At 49.0% G+C, this 19,725-nt stretch overlaps 1 protein-coding gene across 1 annotated transcript in view; it reads right to left on the minus strand.

Annotated features, from left to right (window-relative positions):
• The window catches only part of RPA2 (replication protein A2), a 41,124-nt gene that overhangs the window by 16,486 nt on the left and 4,913 nt on the right, over window positions 1-19,725 (minus strand). Inside the window, 4 exon segments of the mRNA XM_040338044.1 lie at window positions 2,874-2,941; window positions 2,944-2,959; window positions 6,955-7,068; window positions 10,915-11,016. Coding sequence (XP_040193978.1) covers window positions 2,874-2,941; window positions 2,944-2,959; window positions 6,955-7,068; window positions 10,915-11,016 — 300 coding nt within the window.

Genomic DNA, 19,725 nt, shown 5'->3' on the forward strand with positions numbered 1-19,725 from the left:
TGGTGGTTTGAGGATATGCAGGTACACGTTCATGACATCCAAGGATGCCAGAAAAACCTGACAAAACAAAACAAGGGACTTGAGGCCCAGGATCGACCGGGCCCCATCCTCCATGGGGACACAAACAGAATGGAGTAAAACCCCGAGACCGTTCCAACGAGGGAACTGGCACAATCACTCCCCTGACCAGAAGATCCTGGACAGCCCCTGACGGAGTCAACCGGCGAACCGGAGGAGGCCAGAAGCCGGAGGGAAAAAACCTGTTTGGCAGACAAGAGAGAAACTCAATCTTGTACCCCAAGGAAAACACTTCGCAATGCGAAGCCAGTCTCCCACCCGAGACACGGGCGGGAGCAGACCTTCAGGCGGAAGCAGGTATGTCCGCAGACTTGTTAGGCATGCGGTATCCGGTGCGCTGCTACCCCGCAGCGGGGATTCAAGCACCATGTAGACCTACCCCCACCGCACAGGGCGAGCGAAAAAAACGCTCGGAGGTAGGCAAGGAGGGTCCTTGCACAGGGCGAGGTCCCTAGCCCTTCCCAAACCGTGGGAACAGCATGCGCTTACCACCTGTGGCATCCTCAATGATGCCAGTCAGGGAAGACCCAAAAGGACCGTTCACCCTTAACGGTGATCACCAAGGCCACCTTAGAGGTCCTTCTTCCAGCTCCTGCAGCAGGAGCTTCGCCCTTTTAGTCGGGGCCCTGGCAGGCCCCGGCCAGAGCCGGCCTCACCGCCGAACCCACCACCGTGAATAGGGAGCGGGCCACGGCCTCCACTCTCCTATCAGCGGGATCCTGAAATGCAGGAGCCCCTTCCACAGGCAATGTGGTGGCCTTGCGCAGTCTGGACACAGGGGGGTCCACTGGCGGAGGAGAGACCTACTTTTTTTTTCTTTTTTTTTTAAAGCCCCCCCTCAAGGGGGTAACGGGTTGCAAAGTTTTTTGACAAACTTTTTGCGGTGCATCCCATTCCTTGTATAACATATAGTCCAATTAAGGAACACAAGGAAACACTTCAGCGATGCGTGGTAGTCTGCTGGTACTGACACGGAGGTGTCTCCGCCACATCCTCAATTTTTAGAGCCTCACGCACCGCAGAAACAAGAGCTCCAACAAATTCTTCATCCTCACTATCCATAAGGGTTAAAACCCGCAGCCTCTGACATAACAGAACCAGAAAAAAACAGCGATTCTGTGTCATCCCCAGAAGCAGGCTTCAGGGAGGGGGCACTTTTTTACCCCCCATCCGGGCACTAGCTGCTTCAAACCTGGCAAGAAACCCAGGACAGCCAACATAACAGATGTGGCAGGGGGAGGGGCATTAAGGGTTAACTCAGGCATAGCTTGAGTTCCATAGTGTCAGCGCTGAGTCACCCACCCTGCAAGGCAGGACAAAAAAAACCCCACTGGTCACCTCCTTGCTGCTATTGCAGAGCATGGGGGCCCCCGGTATTCACCACCCCACCCAGCTGCAGAGGGAGCTGAAAAACCTCAGGTGTGCTCTGATGTGCTGACTGTGATGTGTATTCTCATGGAAGATTCACAGCACTAAAACTAACAGCACTAAAACTGACCAGAGGCTGTGCCGAGTCATCTCAGGGAAGAATCACATCGTTACCAAGGAGATTTCCAAGACGGCCGCTTGTCTGAGGTAAAAATTACCTCATAGAACACAGCAGCACTGACTGCTTTGTTACCTCAGAAAAGAATCACAGCGTTCCAAGGAGATTTCCAAGACGGCCGCTGTCTGAGGTAAAAATTACCTCATAGAACACAGCAGCACACAGCAGCACCCCCCAGAGTAACAACACAGTCCCCCTAACAACACACAGGCTCCGGTGGTAACAAAGAAACCCAGGAGGCCCCCCTTCACAGCCACTACCCAGTCAGGGGAAGGAGGGAGAGGAAGGGGAGAGAGGAAAGCAGGGCGGACCCTCAGTCGACCTCCCAGGGAAAACACCAGCCAGACCACTTACCTGAGTAAGGGGCCACTACTTACCTGTCCTGCGACTACCCGGCTGGAGGTATCCCAGACAGAACCACTGTCCGTAAACGGCATGGCTGTCGGCCCAGACACACTGTGACAAAGCCATAGAGACCGGTCATATGTGTGCCCTAGAACCAAAGTTCCCCGGCCGCCCCTGGAGCAATGGGGCCTGTCGTGGACGTCCCAAAGCTGAGCTGAGGGCCGGCACACGCTCGAAGCCGAACATGGGGGGACTACAAGAGTCGAGGACCCAGCCTGTCACCCAGTCGGCTGTTGATAGAAGATCGCAGGTTTCAAAAAATGCAGGAACAAAATAATAAAAAAAGCGAGAAAAATCGCCAGAAAAAAACTCCAGAGTCAGGAACTCCCAGAGATAGCCTTGACCTCCTGTCGTTAGGCAGAAAACAAACTGAGGCTGCTAAAGCAGGGTGTGGGTTATGCCTGGGGGAGCCACGCCCCTGGGAGGAGCAGCATGAAGAAAGTTTTTAACACCTTAAGTGCTGTAGAATTCTGCCTAACTCTCTGGTAGGAAGAAGCATAACCCTAAGGTCAATGAAGGCTGTGTCCGTCTATGAACGAAGAGAATACCTATATTTTTTTTTTCAATGGATCAAAACATTAAATGTGGTGATCAAAGTCTCTCAGAACCCACCATTATTATTTTTTTACTGCTCAAAACACCACTACCTCAAACTGCTGAAACAAGCCTATATGTGCATGGACACTTCTGCCAAAAACAGTGCTGTAAAAACATCAAAAGCGTCCTCAGTGTGCATGAGGCCCAAGTGTGCTGCCCAGCAACATGTTACTCCTAAATACAGGTGTAACTTTTTAAAAGGTGGAGATGGCCCTCTTAACAATGCATGAAATCTAAATCCATGCACAAATAGATTACCATGAAAGGAACGAAGGTGACCTGATACTTTCACATAACTTCCAGGAGGTACAACACACTTTCACAGCTTGCTTCCTGGAAAGAAAAAAAATAAACCACCACAAGCATGTGTAAAAACACTAGAAAAAAATAATAAAAAAGTACAATAGTATAAAGGTAACACAGTTGAGATCCTGACATGTCTCCTGTCAGAATGTGGATCTGCCTTGTTCTACATAAAGTCCGCCCGTCTCGCCGACACGCTCCCGCAGTGGGAGCGAGTGCTGGCGATGCGCACCTGCGCGAACGACATACGATGATGCCGGTTGACGCAGGAGAGACAACCTGCTGCAGTAAAACTGCGGCGGCCGGTCATGAAGTTGTTAAACTGTAGACGAAGATAAATTATATGTAATAGCTTGTGAGTAAAAGCATGCTTTTAGAAGTCTAGGAAACTAGCGATTACAGAAACAATTACTCAGAGGTCTGATGTTAACAACAGGGCTGTGGAGTCGGTAGATAAATGTTCCGACTCCTCAGTTTTATGTACTTCCGACTCCCCGACTCCGACTCCTCTGTATTAATATGCGAATGTATTTTATACATTCCTTGAGGGAAAGAAACGCAACCTACCACAGGACTACTGGCTGGGAAGCCAACAGTCTACTGTATTGCACAGGTTTAAGCAAAAGACAACACAATGAAAACAATCAAGTGGCTGGATAGTAGCAGCAGGCATAAACATCAGGAACAGGATCTTTACCAGTTAAAAATACAAACCACATTATTTGGTTGTTTTAGAACAAAAACAAAGCTTATCTATAATGAACCAAAAACAAAATCTGTAAAACCTAGAAATGGTTTATATTAATCTAGAAATGTAGTTCTAGGCTTAGCAAATGCAAATCAATTCAATGTAGAGTTCTAAGGAGGAGAATTGCCTCTGCCAGATCCTCTTTCATAGAGTCTCTTAAGTCAGACTTTATTATTTTTAGGGCTGAAATAATCTTTCGACACTGACTTGGGTGGGTGGCATTGCAGTAACTATTCTGGCCACATCACTAACGATCTCTGGATAAACAAGGATGGCTTCTTCAACAGTAGTTTTGATGAGCGATCATACTTTTCAACTTCTTTTAGTGCTTTATAAAACTCCTGTTGGAATTTTTTTATTTGGACACTTACTGGTTCTCTAACATGCGTTCCCTGTAAAAGCAGAACACAACACTATGGAAAGTAGAAGTATTGCAGCTCCTAATTGTGCGTTGCGTGCCATATAGTGAAGCACATGAAAAGCACGCTTCTTCACGGTCACTTAACGTGTTCGTTTTGCGGTTACGCGAGGCACTGCATGCATTGGTCTTTATTCTTACAGTAGAGACTTGCTTTTTTTTTTTTTTTATTCCAATCTAAATTTAGTAGGAGTCGGAGCATTGTTTGCCGACTCCCACTCCAGGTACCCAAAATTTCCCCCGACTCCGACTCCACAGCCCTGGTTAACAAATAAAAAAAATCTGCCAAACTGTACAATGGATTATCACAACAATGTTAACTTATATGGAAACAGAAGATATTACTGTTGATTGTGTAGGGACTGACTTTATTAGCTAAAGAATCAAAAACTGAACAAGTTTGTAGCCTGTAAATGGTATCCAGGTCAGTTATTCACCAAGCAGTGAAGCCACAATTATAGCCCCAGCGCTACCCTGTAGTTCTATCCTTACAGGTTTACTTTTAAAAAGGGAATATTTATTGTTTTCCTCATTAACCACTTGACCTCTGGAAGATTTACCCCCCTTCATGACCAGGCCATTTTTTGCAATACGGTATTTTAACTGGCAATTGTGTCGTCGTGCAACGCTGTACCCAAATAGAAATGTACAGGTGGTATTTGATCACATCTGCATTTTTTGAAAAAATAAAAAAAGTCAAAAATGCTTCATAAATTTTAGGCCAATATATATTATGCTACATCCCATAAAATCCCAAAAGGCGTACATTAATTGGTTTGCGCAAAGGTTATAGCATGTACAAACTATAGGAAATTATTTTACTAGTAATGGCGGAGATCAGCGATTAATAGCGGGACTGTGATATTGCGGCGGACATTGAAACTTTTTGGGTACCAGTGACACCAATACAGTGATCAGTGCCACTGTACTAACATTGGCTGGAGGGGGTTAACATCAGAGTTGATGAAAGGGTTAACCGTGTGCCTAGCCAGTGTTTTAACTATACTGTGTGAGGTGCTTTATACTAGGGGAAAAGATGGAATTTTCCTCTGCAGGAAAACAAATTCCATCCCTTCTATCAGAACAGTGATCTGCCTGGTTTACATTAGGCATATCGATGTTCTATCTCTGCCCAACGATCGGTGGGTCCCGGCGAACATTGGGTACCGTGCACCCATGATCAGCTTCCGCTGTGTAATCACAGCGAAAGTAAGCTGCCAGAGGCACGCATTCCCTACGCGGGACTATATGATCCGGCGCACAGGTGATGCCCTGTTGCGCACATCAAACCCAATAGAACACCTTTCTTCTTTCGCAGTCTCCACTCCAATTCATCCTAAAGGTGTTCTAATCGGGTTGAAATCAGGACCTTGCTTTGTGCACTGGTAAACGGTCATGGAACAGGAAGGGGCCATCACCAAACTGTTCCCACAAAGTTGGGAGTGAGAAATTGTCCAAAATGTCTTAGTATGCCGATGCCTTAAAGCGGTGGTTCCCCCTTAAAAACAACATTTTTTTATTCCACTGCCCCCCCACATTCCATCACGATTAATGCTCTTAATATTTTTTTCCTGCTGTACATACCTTAGTACAGCATCTTCACCCGTGCATCCGGGTTGCGAGTCCCGCGGGAGTGGGCGTTCCTCACAGGCTGTTGATTGACGTTTTGCCCAAAAACGAGCTCTCCCCCCGTCGCGTAAGCGCGTCACGATTGCGAAAGGAGCGAACGGGCGATGCGCATGCGGCAGTATACGCGACCGACTCGCGGTTCGGCTCCTTTCGCCAACCGTGACGCGGCTTACGCGACGGGGGCGAGAGCTCGTTTTTGGGAAAACGTCAATCAAACAGCCTGTGAGGAACGCCACTCCCGCGCGACTCGCAACCCGGATTCACGGCGTGAAGATGCTGTACTAAGGTATGTACAGCAGAAAAAAATATTAAGAGCATAATCGTCTTCCATGATGGAATGTGGGGGTGGACAGTGGAAAAAAAAAATGTAGTTTTTAAGGGGGAAACCACCGCTTTAAGAGTTCCCTTTCACTGGAACTAAGGGGGCCAAGTCCAACTCCTGAAAAAACAACCCGCACACCAAATCCCCATCTACCAACATGATTTGGACCAGTGCACCACTCAAGGTCCATAAACGACATGAATACGCGAGTGAGGCTGCATTCACACCTAGGCGTTTTTGTTGCCTGAAGCTGCAAAAAACGCTACAATAAGCTGTAGGGGAAAAATAAGATTATTGTCTATGGAGATGGTTCACATCTCCAAGCCGAACGCCTGAAGCTGAAACAAGTCCCGGACCCTTTTTTGTCGCTCGTATCGGGCGGCTTCGGCGTTTTCCATAGCCGACAATGACCTATACAAAAACGTGTTTAAAAACGACGCGTTTTGTTGTGGCAAATCACGGTACAAAACGACGCAATTTGTCACGGCAAATCTTGGTACAAAACGCCGCAAATCGCCTACGCAAAGGTGTGAATGCAGCCTTAGGGGTGGAGGAACTGGACTGGCCTGCACAGAGTCCTGACCACAACCTGATAGAACACCTTTGTGATGAATTAGGAGCGGAGACTGTGAGCCAGGCCGCCTCGCCCAACATCAGCGACCGACCTCACAAATGCGCTTCTGGAAGAATGGTCAAACATTCCCATACACACTCCTAAACCTTGTGGACAGCCTTCCCAGAAGAGCTTAAGCCGTTATAGCTGCCTTTGGGCCAACTCAATATTGAACCCTACGGACTAAGACTGGGATGCCATTAAAGTTCATGTGCGTGTAAAGGCAGACGTCCCAATACTTTTGACAATATCATGTATACACATTTCATTCCCATGAGATCACTTATGTTCTTACATCTGTATCCACCCATTGTCTGACATCCATGGGTGCTGCAGTCATGTCATCTACTTTATACAAGATGTTTGTTGGTGCTTTTTCTGCATGTCTCACTATGCCCACTATTGTAACCTGAAAAAAAAAAAAAAAAGGACAACATGTTAGAACACACAAAAAAAAAAAAAGAGAAGAAAAACACTAGAACAATAAATGTTGCTACTTAGATTGATAGAACCCCTATTGGTTTGCCAAAAGCCAACTATTTTTTACCTAGTCCTAAAGGTTAGGCTGAAAACTATACATATTAAAAAAGGGACTCAAGATATTTGGTAGGCTTTTTACTATAGAGGAGACATACTAGCCTGCTCGCAGCCCTCTTGTACATTCTTAGCATGTCTTTGTGCCAGGATGGATCACCTCTCCCATACATGTATGGGAGTTACATCATCCTAGGCTTGCCAATCAAGACAGCCAAAGATGATCCACTTTTAACGGTCAGTAAGGAGCCTGGAGCATTCTTAATGAAGCTACACATTGATTTTGATGTGATGATTTTAATGTGAGAGGTTTATGAAGAGGCATGAGATTTTTTTTAAAGTTTTCGCATCGTTCCAAATGATTCAATATCACTCTTAAAATCACACAACACCAATTCGGCAAATTGCGGAGAAAAGAATTTAAAACAAAATGTAAACAAAGATAACCACTTGAAGGTCTCATCTGGCACTTTGTTTACATTTAAGAAACAGTATTTTGTTTTGTTAGAAAATCTTAGAACCCCCAAACTTGTTTTTAAAGCAGAAGCCCCATCTTAGAAGCCCTATTAGAGCAGGGATCTCAAAGTACCGGCAGGCGGGCCATTTGCGGCCCGTGGAACGGTTATAAATGGCCCACAGGCAGGGCGGGGGGTGCCGCGAAGGAGGGGTAGAGAAGTGAACTTATGACAGACGCTTCCCTGCCCTACTTTGCATATGAAGAAAAACGACAAGTAAACGCTGACCTGTGCCCTGAACCCTGATGCGCTGTGCCCCTAACCTCCTGTACCCAGATGTGCGCTGTGCCCTGATAGTGACCAGTGCTAGGGGTTAATAATGCGTCCGCTTCTCATGTTTGTTATGGCCCTCTCACTTCTTTTGCTACCCACTAGATGCTGGGGATCATCTTAATTTTTATATCACGGGCTACGTGCATGTCAGCCAGGCGAAATGACAGTTGATGTTGACTTTATGTTTCTCCTTAATTGTTGCTGCTACCAACTCAAGAACTTGTTTTTTTAGAATTTGGGTTACTTCATATTTTTGTTTTGTGTTGACGTGGATGGAAGACCATGACTACAGACTTTTCTTCACATCTCAGGGTTTGATGGTTGAGGGACTGTGCCATGACCCCCTTGCTTTGCAGTTTTGGGAGTAAAGCTCTTATGTGGTTGGTTTTGGGAGCCGGGAGGGTTAGGGTGGTTCTATCTAAGGTTTGTGAGCCACGGGACTACCTTAAAAAAACCCTGCTTCGCAGTTCTAGTTCAGGAAACAAAGCTCTCACGTGTTGGGGTATGGGAGCCGGGAGGGCTAGGGTGGCTTGGGGAACTTTCTTTGTTTTGTTGTTACATGACTGTTATTCTGTACCAATTATTTACAGGTTCGCAGGCCAGACAGGCCGGCAGGGTACTCCGGTATTATTGAATAAAAGCACAGTGTTGGCTCATATGTATGTAATCGGGTTTCACCCCCACCTCACGCTGCACAGGGTCCCACAGTGTAGCTGACAAACATTTTGAGAGCTGGACGCGCATATTTCTGACCAACACCCATACATGGCTAATTTACACCCAATTTCATGGAATGTCACGGGGCTCAATTCTAAAGCGAAGCACTCTGTTTGATTATCTGGCACGGCACAAACCGCATGTAATCCTCCAGGAAACCCATCTCTGGGGCTCCAGGGTTATAACCCTTAAAAGAGCTAAAATAGCGTACGCTCTGCACTCCACGTATGCTCGAGGGACATCCATCCTTATTGCCAAGTCGGCACCAGTATCAATAAAACATGTTAAACTTGACCCCAACGGTTGTTTTGTGATCCTGGAACTTCTGGGTAAACCTTATACAGTGACACATATATATGTCCCACCACCTTTTACCAACAAGTTCTTTGAGAAGGTAGCGAGCATGATACTGGAAATTGCAGGAGGGCCCCTTAATAATAGCTGGGGATTACAACACAGTCCTAGACAATTCTTTGGATAGATTTAACTGTTCTACGCTACCCCCCACGCCCCTAGGATTCTTCCTAACCCAATTTGACCTAGTGGAGGCCTGGAGATGGAAACATGCAACTGTGAGGGAATACTCGTGCCAGTCTGATTCTCATGGTACATTATCCCTATTGATCTTTAAAATCTCTAAACTATTACCACCCAGCTAAATATTCTCCCAACGCCCCGCTATAGGGAAACCCATGCCTACCAGAATTTCATCAGAGAACCGATGGGGGGTACTGGTTTAAAAAGGGGTAAAAACGATATCACCGTGCGTGGTAGTCCAGATACGACATACCGCTGCCGCACAATTCGGGCTGTGAAATATAGAGATGCGTACGTCTACATTGGAAAACTTACTGACTGATCCCTCCTACACCAAACTAGTTTCCTCTTACTATAAGACTCTACTACACTCCACGACCACTAGGCTTACCACCATTGAACAGAGATGGCGCACAGACATACCTGAGCCGACGGAGGAGATCTGGGGTAAAATTCTTCCGCTCCAGGTGCCCTCCGTCATCTCCTTAAGGGACAAGGTAATCCAGACCAAACTGCTGTATAGATCGTATTTTACACCATATTTTTTATATAGACTAAAGAGATTATCCACTCATGTGTGCACTCGATGTGGAATGGCCGATGGCACGTTGTTTCATATGTGGGAATCTGCTCCGATCAGGAAGTTTTGGTCGGACGTTACAGCCTTCATCAGCTCTGTAGCTGAGATACCAAACATTTGTAATCCTCTTAGATGTCTGCTGGGATATGTTGATGAAGCATTGTCCAAAAATGTGCAATCCTTTATATGCATAGTGATGTTTTACACAAAAAAAAAAAAAAAAACACAATAACCATGCACTGGAAATCCCAACTATAAAGTTCTGGCTTAACATTATCAAGCAAGCAATACCACTATATAAGTTAACATACGAGGCTAGAGGATGTCCAAGAAAGTTCTCCAAAATATGGAATTCCTGGGTTACCTCAGATAGTACCATACCACCTGCCCCCTAGGGCACAACTCGTAATAGGGATATTATGGTCCAATTACTGCCAGTGCCTACGCCCTGACTAGAGTAAACTATGCTGTGCGCTAATGTTTTCTGTGTACTGTTTCACACTATTCACCTGTGTACCCGATTAATGTATTGCACTACGATTATATGCCTGTGTAACTATTACGTGTTATGTTTATTAAAAAAGTTAACCTTTTAATGTATTCGCTGACACCAGTGCTAGGGGTTAATAATGCGTCCGCTGACACCAGTGCTAAGGGTCAATAATGCGTCCGCTAACACCAGTGCTAAGGGTTAATAATGCGTCTGCTAACACCAGTGCTAAGGGTTAATGCGGGTTACCATAGACAAGAGCCGATCCAGTCTTTGTCTGGCTCCCCGATCAGCCACCGGCAGATCAATCGAGAATCCCGATGGTACGAGATCCTGGAAAAGCTGTGGAAGGCGTCCATTCCCGCTGCTCGTAAAAGTAAGCCAGCGGCTAGGTAGCTGCTGGCTTGCTTTTACAAGAGCCAACTGTCAGCGCTGAACAACAAAAAAACACAGTACCGAATGATGCCCGACGCCATCATCCTGGTACAACTACTTGAAGTCCAACGTCGTACCAGGTACATGACTGGTTTGGCAAGTGGCTTTAGACATGTCCAGACTAACCTATTCTACATATTCTCATTGTCACACAACCAATCCTTATACACACACCTGAGAAAGTTCCACCTCTCCTATCTTGAAGAGTTCATCACTTTGGGTGGCAGACAGCAACTGGGAAACTGTACAAGGAACAATTTGCTGTGTCCTGGCCCTCTGAAATAAATAAAAAAAAAAAACATGCTGGTGATCAAGCTGTGAAACAATTCAATAAACGTACAATTATGAATAGTTAATCAATATAGCATAGAATCCACCCCTCCGGAAAGTGAATGCATAGTATTTAGTGAGAAAATGGATGGTGGTAGTCCGGTGGATGTAGTTTATCTAGATTTTACCAAGTCATTGATGGTGTACCTCAAATATTTATTCTATAAAATACATTTTCTTGGAATTGAAAAAATTGTATGTACATGGATAGAAAACCGGTTTCATGAATGGATCCAGAGAGTAGTGCCTTTAACTGCTTAAAGTGGGAGTTAGGCCCCTTTAACATTAGGGCGGGAGGTGCGGTAGCGGTAAATTTTAAGCAGCGCTTAAATTTTAGCAGCGCTTTACCGTCAGAATTGCGGCAGTATTCAGCCGCTGGCGGTGCAGTTTTACCCCCCGCTATCAGCCGAAAAAGTGTCAATACCGTCGGCAACGCGCCTTTGCAGAGGCACATTGCCGGCGGTATCCCATTGCTTTCATTGGGAATGAGCGGTGGAGGAGTGGTAAACACACTGCTCTAAGATGTGGCTAGCAGGACTTTTGGAGCGGTCCTACGGGCTTTCACACTGGAGAAACAGCAGCCGCTGTTTCAGGTCAGTTTGCAAGCGCTATTTTTAGCGCAATAGCGCCTGCAAACCGCCCCAGTGTTAAAAGGGTCTTAAGCTTTGTTGGTCACTTATGTAAAAAAAAAAAGGGATTTTTGTACTCACCGTAAAATCCATTTCTCTGAGTTCATAGACGGACACAGCATCCTTTGACCTTAGGGTTATGTTCTTCCTACCAGGAGATTTTAGGCAGAATTCTTACAGCACTTAAGGTGTTAAAACTTTCCTTCATGCCGCTCCTCCCAGGGGGCGTGGCTCCCCCAGGCATAACCCACACCCTGCTCCAGCAGCTTCAGTTCGTAACAAGCAGTACAAACCAAGGAGGGGTGGGTGCTGTGTCCGTCTATGAACTCAGAGAAATGGATTTTACGGTGAGTACAAAAATCCCTTTTTCTCTTTCGTTCATAGACGGACACAGCATCCTTTGACCTTAGGGACGTCCCCAAGCAGTGTCAAAAAAAAAAACGAGGGGTGGGAAAAATAACAGCAAACAACAGGTTACACCCCAAACAAAACCGGAGTTACTCAACGGAGGAACTCCAACCTTAAACTGCCGCCTGTAACACCCTGCGGCCAAATGAGGCATCAGAAGATGCACTCACATCCACCTTATAAAACTTTGAAAAAGTGTGGACCGACGACCAAGTCGCAGCCTTACACACCTGTAACACAGAGGCTTGGTGTCTGAAAGCCCAGGAGGCTCCAATCGCCCTGGTCGAATGCGCCGTGACCCGAAAGGGAGGCGCCCGCCCCTTCAGGGCGTAGGCCTGAAGCACAACCTGACGGATCCACCTGGAAATGGTGGCCGACGAGACTGCCAGGCCCTTACTGGGACCGGACACAGACACGAACAGCGAGTCCGACTTCCGGAACGGAGCTGTCGCCGACAAGTAAACTCGAAGGGCCCGAACCACATCCAGAGAATGTAAAACGGCTTCCTTCGGGTTCTTCGGCTGAGGACATAATGATGGAACAACAATGTCCTCGTTAATGTGAAAGGCCGAAACGACCTTCGGAAGAAAAGAAGGTCGCGAGCGCAGCACCGCCTTATCCTGATGGATGACCAAGTAGGGGGCCTTGCAAGACAAGGCCGCCAGTTCAGACACTCGTCTGATAGAGGTAATAGCTACCAGAAAGACCACCTTCTGCGACAAAGTCAGCAAGGGGATCTCCCGAATGTCCTCAAAGGGGGCACGCTGAAGCGCCGAGAGGACCAAGTTCAAGTCCCAAGAAGGTAGCGGAGGGCGCACCGGGGGGGCCACATGCCGGACCCCCTGCACAAACGTGCGAACCAAAGAGTGCGCTGCCACGGGACGCTGAAAATAAACAGCCAGAGCAGAAATCTGACTCTTGATCGTGCTCAAGGCAAGAGCCTGGTCCACTCCCCGCTGTAGGAACAGCAGGATCCGGGACACCACGTAAGTACGGGGGTGCCACTTCATCTCCTCACACCTAGAGATGTATGCTTTCCATGTACGATGATAAATTTTTCGAGAAGTGGACTTCCGTGCACGCATCATGGTAGAGATTACCGGGCCCGACAGGCCCCGGTCCTTCAGTACCTGGTTCTCAACAGCCACGCCGTTAAAGCCAGTGACCGTAAAGCAGGATGGAAGATCGGGCCCTGAGACAGGAGATCTTCCCTCAGAGGCAGGCGCCAGGGGGCGTCTGCTACCAGACGTACCAGGTCCGCGTACCAAGAGCGACGCGGCCAATCTGGGGCGATCAGGATCGTTGGAATCCCTTCGGCTTCCACCCTGCGCAGCAGGCGGGGTAGGAGCCTTAGAGGAGGGAAGGCGTAAATCAGGTGATATTGACCCCAGGGAGCCACTAACGCGTCTGACGCGTCTGCCCACGGGTCCCTTGACCTGGCCACAAACCGTGGTACCTTCCGATTGAGACGGGACGCCAGAAGGTCCACGTCTGGAGTGCCCCATTTGTGGCACAGGATCTGAAAAACCTCCGGGTGGAGAGACCACTCCCCTTGATCCAGAGTCGTGCGACTTAGGAAGTCGGCTTGCCAATTCAGAACTCCCGGAATGTATACCGCTGACAGGGCCGGAACGGACCTTTCGGCCCACCGAAGTATGTGAGCGACCTCCGTCGCCGCGGCCGAGCTCCTTGTGCCGCCCTGATGATTGACGTATGCCACGGCCGTGGCGTTGTCGGACTGGATCCTGACAGGACGGCCCTGCAGCTCCAGGGACCACCTGACGAGGCACAGCTTGATCGCTCGGAGCTCCAGGATATTGATCGGCAGGCGGGACTCCTCCTGAGTCCAGCGCCCCTGGGCTGACTGGGTGCCCCAGACGCCCCCCCCAGCCGAAGAGGCTGGCATCCGTCGTGACCACTGTCCAGCGGCACGGAAGAAAAGACTTCCCGGACCGAAGCACGGAGACGGTCAGCCACCATGCCAGGGAAGACTTGGCCAGATGGCTCAACCGAATCTGGCGATCCAGAGAAGATGGGACCCTGTCCTATCAGTGACAGAATCTCCTTCTGTAGTACCCTGGTGTGGAATTGGGCATACGGAACCGCCTCGAAGGAGGCCACCAATCAGACCCAGAACCCGCATGCAGAAGCGAAGAGATGACCACTTCTGGGTCGACAACTGTCTCACTGCAGATTGCAGGGTCCGTAGTTTTTTCCGATGGGAGGAACACTTTTGCCTCCCCCGAATCCAAAAACCAGCACAGGTGTTCCAGCCTCTGGGACGGAACCAACACTGATTTTTTTGAGATTCAGAAGCCAGCCCGAACTCCTGCCAGAGTTCGACCGTGATGGACACGTCCTCCTCCAACTCTGAGCTTGAAGAAGCTCTCAGGAGAAGGTCGTCCAGGTATCCCACGATATCGATCCCTCGCTGCCTTAGCAAGGCCAGGATCGGGGCGAGCCCACCTTGGTGAACACCCGTGGGTGCCGACGCCAGCCCGAACGGGAGGGCCCACGAATTGATAGTGGTCCTCCTGATCGCAAAACGCAGATACCTTTGGTGACTTGTGCAAACGGGGACATGCAAGGGTATGCGTCCATGATGTCCAAGGACGCCATGAAGTCCCCCTGGTGGAGGGCCGCTATGATAGAACGGACCGACTCCATCCTGAATCGACTGCACCTTGACAAAGGAGTTGAGGGGCCTTTAGGTCCAGGACAGGGCGAACCCCTCCCTTCTGGGAACCACGAACAGATTGAAGTAGAACCCCCCAAAAACCGTTCCAGCGGAGGGAAACCGGCACAACCACCCCTCTGTCCAGAAGATCCTGGACAAGCCCCGGACAGGGCTAGCCGACGATCCGGAGGAAGCTGGAGGTTGGATGGAAAAAATCTGTTTGGGGGACAAGAGAGGAACTCTATCTTGTACCCGAGGGCGACCACCTCGCAAACCCAACGGTCGGTCAGAAGAGAGTTCCACCGATCCGCGAAGTCGTGAAGCCGTCCCCCCACCCGAGACCCGGGGCGGGGGCATGACCTTCATGCGGAAGCAGGCTTGTCCGCAGGCTTGTTTGGTTTGTTAAACCAGGGGCGCTTACGCCCGGCAGCAGGGGCTTTTGCCCCTTGCGGACCTTTTCCAGCCGCGCTGGGCGCACGAAAAAACCGCTTAGGGGTAGTAAAAGTAGGACCTTGCTTGCGGCGAGGTTCCTTACCCTTCCCCGACTGAGGGAGCAAGGTGCTCTTACCTCCAGTGGCATCCTTAATGATGTCATCCAGGGATTGCCCCAAAGAGCCGTCCGCCCTTAAAAGGGCAAATCCACCAAGGCCTTTTTCGAGGACTGGTCAGCCGACCAGCACTTCAGCCATATAAGGCGGCGCAGAACCACTGCGTAGACAGAAGCCCTGGAAAGCAAAGGAATCGAATCCATAGCCGCCTCACAGAGAAACTTCTGCCCCTGAATCAACTGCTCAGCCAGGTCCCTAGAGGACTCGGAAGCACCCTGGACCTCCAGATCCTGCAGCAGGAGCTTCGCCCTTTCAGTTAGCGTCTGAGCAACCAGGGCGCCGGCCAGAGCCGGCCTTACCGCCGAACCCACCACCGAGAACAGGGAGCGGGCCACGGCCTCCACTCTCCTATCAGCGGGGTCCTTGAAAGCAGGAGCCCCCTCCACAGGCAACGTAGTAGCCTTACTCAGTCTGGACACAGGAGGGTCCACCGACGGAGGAGTGACCCACTTTTTTAAAAAATCCTCCTCCAGGGGGTAACGGGTAGCAAAGCTTTTAGGAACAGTAAAAGCCTTTTGCGGTGTATCCCATTCCTTATACAACAAATTGTCCAAATAAGGAACACAAGGGAATACCTTAGCGGTACGCGGTGGTTTGCGGAATCCAAAAGGGACTGGCACCGCTGGTGTCTCCGCCACATCCTCTAAATGAAGAGTCTCACGTACCGCAGTTATAAGAGCTCCAACAAATTCCTTGTCAGCAGACTCCGCAGCAGAGTCATCCTCGCTGTCCATGTGGGTTAAGCCCGCATCCTCTGACATGACAGAACCAGAAGCAGCAACAGCGTTATCAGATTCTGCGTCAAGAGATATCCCCAGAAACAGCCTCCGGGGGGGGGGGGCGCTTTTTACCCCCCAACCGAGCACTGGCAGCTTCAAACCTGGTGAGAAAAGATTCCAGGACAGCCGACACCGATTCAACAGATGTGGCAGGGGAAGGGGCGCTAAGGGTTAATTCCGGCATTGTGAGGAATGAGGGGCCTGATTCAGGCTCCATATTGCAGCTGCCGTGTCACCCCCACTGCCAATGGCAGGAAAAAAGTCCCCCACAGGTCACCTCCCGGCCGCTAGAGCACAGTCTGGGGCCCCCTGAGACTCACCACCCCCCTGGTACAGCGCGGTCTGTGAAGGACAAGTGTGTGCTGAGGAGAAGCTGCAGCGCTGCGTCTGTCCCCTCAGATGATTCGCGGTCTTTTTTCCCCGCCGAAACGGCCACTAGAGGCCGAACTAGTGCTGAAAACGGCGCCGGCCACAAGAAAATGGCCGCCGAATAATACAAGCGCGGCTCCGGCAAAATGGCCGCCGTTGCGCAGTTTTAAAAAGACAGTGTACCCAAAAATGACAGTACACCAAAACAGCACACACAAAAATGCCCAGAATGTCCACCACAGTCCCCTGCAGTGACACAGAACAGCCCCAGCCATACCACGAGTGAAAAAAATGAGCCCCAGAGAAAAAAAAACCCTGCACAGCCGTCACCCAAAGGGGGAAGGAGGGAGAGGAATAAGGGAGAGAGGAAAGCAGGGGAAAACCCTCAGTCGACCTCCCAAGGGAAAACATTCCAGCCAGACCACTTACCTGAGTAAGGGGCCACTACTTACCTGTCCTGCGACTACCCGGCTGGAGGTATCCCAGACAGAACCAAAGTCCGCGAACGGCATGGTTGTCAGCCAGACACACTGTGACAAGGCCATAGAGACCGGTCATATGTGTGCCCTAGAACCGAAGTTCCCCGGCCGCCCCTGGAGCAATGGGGCCTGTCGTGGACGTCCCAAAGCGGAGCTGAGGGCCGGCACACGCTCGAAGGCCGAACCTGGGGGGACTACAAGGGTCGAGGACCCAGCCTGTCACCCAGTCGGCTGTTGATAGAAGAATCGCAGGATTCAAAATAAAAATAAAATAAAAAAGCGAGAAAAAACTCGCAAAATGCAAAAAAATTTGCAAGAAAAAACTCCAGAGTCCAGAGAGAGCCTGACTCTCCTGACGGTTAGGCAGAAACAAACTGAAGCTGCTGGAGCAGGGTGTGGGTTATGCCTGGGGGAGCCACGCCCCCTGGGAGGAGCGGCATGAAGGAAAGTTTTAACACCTTAAGTGCTGTAAGAATTCTGCCTAAAATCTCCTGGTAGGAAGAACATAACCCTAAGGTCAAAGGATGCTGTGTCCGTCTATGAACGAAAGAGAAAAAACATTTAAAAGCGACCCTCTCCACAGGTTGACGTCTAAAAAGGTGCCTGATGCTCCACCATAGACACAATGGCAGATCACCAGATGAAGGGTCCATTCAAAACCAGAAACTTTACTTCTACTGCACGTTTTGGAATGTACACCATCAATGAAGTGGGAATGCCATTTAAAAAAAAAATGCAACCGATCCAACTGCATCTGCTGTGAAAGGGGCCTTAAAGAAAATGAATGCAGCAGACACATTTAAGGCTAGGTTCACATCCATGTATGTTCTGATGATGTGTTTCTAATGCATTTTTCAGTGCATTCGCATTTTTTCATGTGCATTTTAATGAATTTCGGGGAAGTGTTGATATTGCTAGGAGGTGGTATCTGTTATCAGGCAGGAAAACGCACCAAAACTGCATGTTGATGTGGGTTTGTAGCAATTCCTATTCAAGTCAATGGAGCCAAAAGTGCACTGTGCTGCATGTAAAAAAGTCACATCACCTTTAAAAAAAATAAAATAAAAAAACGCATTGCAGGAAACGTCAGATGTGAACGGAATTAATAGGAAATGAGATTACATGATTGTAGTGCGTTTCAGTGGAGCTGCAAACGCACTAAAATGGGGGTTAGCAACCTATAGATCTGGGCTTGCTGACCCGCCATTCCAGATTATCAAACAGAGCGCCTCCTCTGTAGTGATTGCTCCTGTCCCATGGGAAGCGACACTGCACACAATCGCTTAACCAGGCTAGTGGTCTCCAGAGTGGTGCCAGCAGCAGGAAAGAAAAGATCTTCAGGTCTGAAGCAATACACTGGGCATTATAGTATAGGGCTGCTTTCACACTGATGTGCTGTGGTTTACCCACACTGCAGGTTTTCTGTGCTCAGCCATAAACTTGTATTATATCCTGCGGGTTTGGTGCACTATCTGAATGCAGGTGTTTTGGGGCACTTTCAGAAAGTGCACTACGCCTGCAGGACATAATAGAAGCCTATGGCAAAGCACAGCTAAACCAGGAAAGTTGCAGATGCACTGCTCCAGCGGTGCTGGTAAACAGCAGCACATCAGTGTGAAAGCAGACATATGGGACTCAGAACAGTAAGGATTCATTCATATTTACAGTTGGGGGGTGGTAAAACCCAGTGGTTAAGACGTGTTTCACTACTCTTTAGCTGCAGTGGCCAGGGGTGTACACATGTTGCAGCCACAGGAGTTATACGAGTATAAATGGGTGTAGCATTACCCATTTAAGTGAATGAGGCTGTCTGGAAGTGCTCTGCAACCTTTAGCAGTGCAGCAAACAAGGGGTTAAAGCAGACAGCATTGTGTTGCTCTCTCACCACCTGCCCTAACCCCATGGACCCCACAGAAGCATACAGTTGCAAGACGCTTGCAAAGTGGCCCCATTTACTTGAAAAGGTCGCGATTTGCAGGTGGTAGCAGCTACCAAAAGCAACAGGAGGTTTAATTCCTGCTGCAGCATGTGTACACCAGCTAAAGAGTATAGGGATTGTAAAACCCCAACAGCAGGCTTTTGAACCTGCCCTAAGAGTGCCGCTTGCCAAGTGTGTGACTTAAACCCATGATTGCTGTGCAATGCACATGATTAGTAATACAGCAACTAGGGGTTTAAACCAGGTGTGAGGAGGAGACACTGTGCCTGGTGATCTTTGACTTCTCCCATATTGCTCAGGTAGCTCTACACCCCTTTAAGTTTGCCTACCCCTTGCATAGATGTGAATTTGGGATTAGCATATTACTTCCTCCCCCCCTTCGGTTTAGATAAACTTAAACCTTCAAAACAACTCCTGTCTTAAGAAACACTGCTCTGGTTCATAGGGCCACATAAGAATTTTTAAGCGGAGTTCCACTCAGAAATGGAACTTCCGCTTTAGGCGCTTGTGAGCCCCTGACATGCCACATTTGTTTTTACAGGCACCCGGCTCCCACTTCCTCCCCTGGCACGGCGGTGCCAGAAGGAAGATCACCTCTCACCCCCTCCCTGCAATCTTCCGGGGCACGTCACAGATCCCAGAAGTTTGCCCGGCCATTCGCAGCTTGGCTACAGCCAGGTGCCCACAGTTAGAATGCCGGCGCCGCGGGGGCTTCATACGCCCGTAACACTGGACCGTGGGACAGGCGAGTGTCTGATTATTAAAAA

The sequence above is a fragment of the Rana temporaria genome, chromosome 2 (assembly GCF_905171775.1).
Source record: "Rana temporaria chromosome 2, aRanTem1.1, whole genome shotgun sequence".
Classification (NCBI taxonomy): domain Eukaryota; kingdom Metazoa; phylum Chordata; class Amphibia; order Anura; family Ranidae; genus Rana; species Rana temporaria.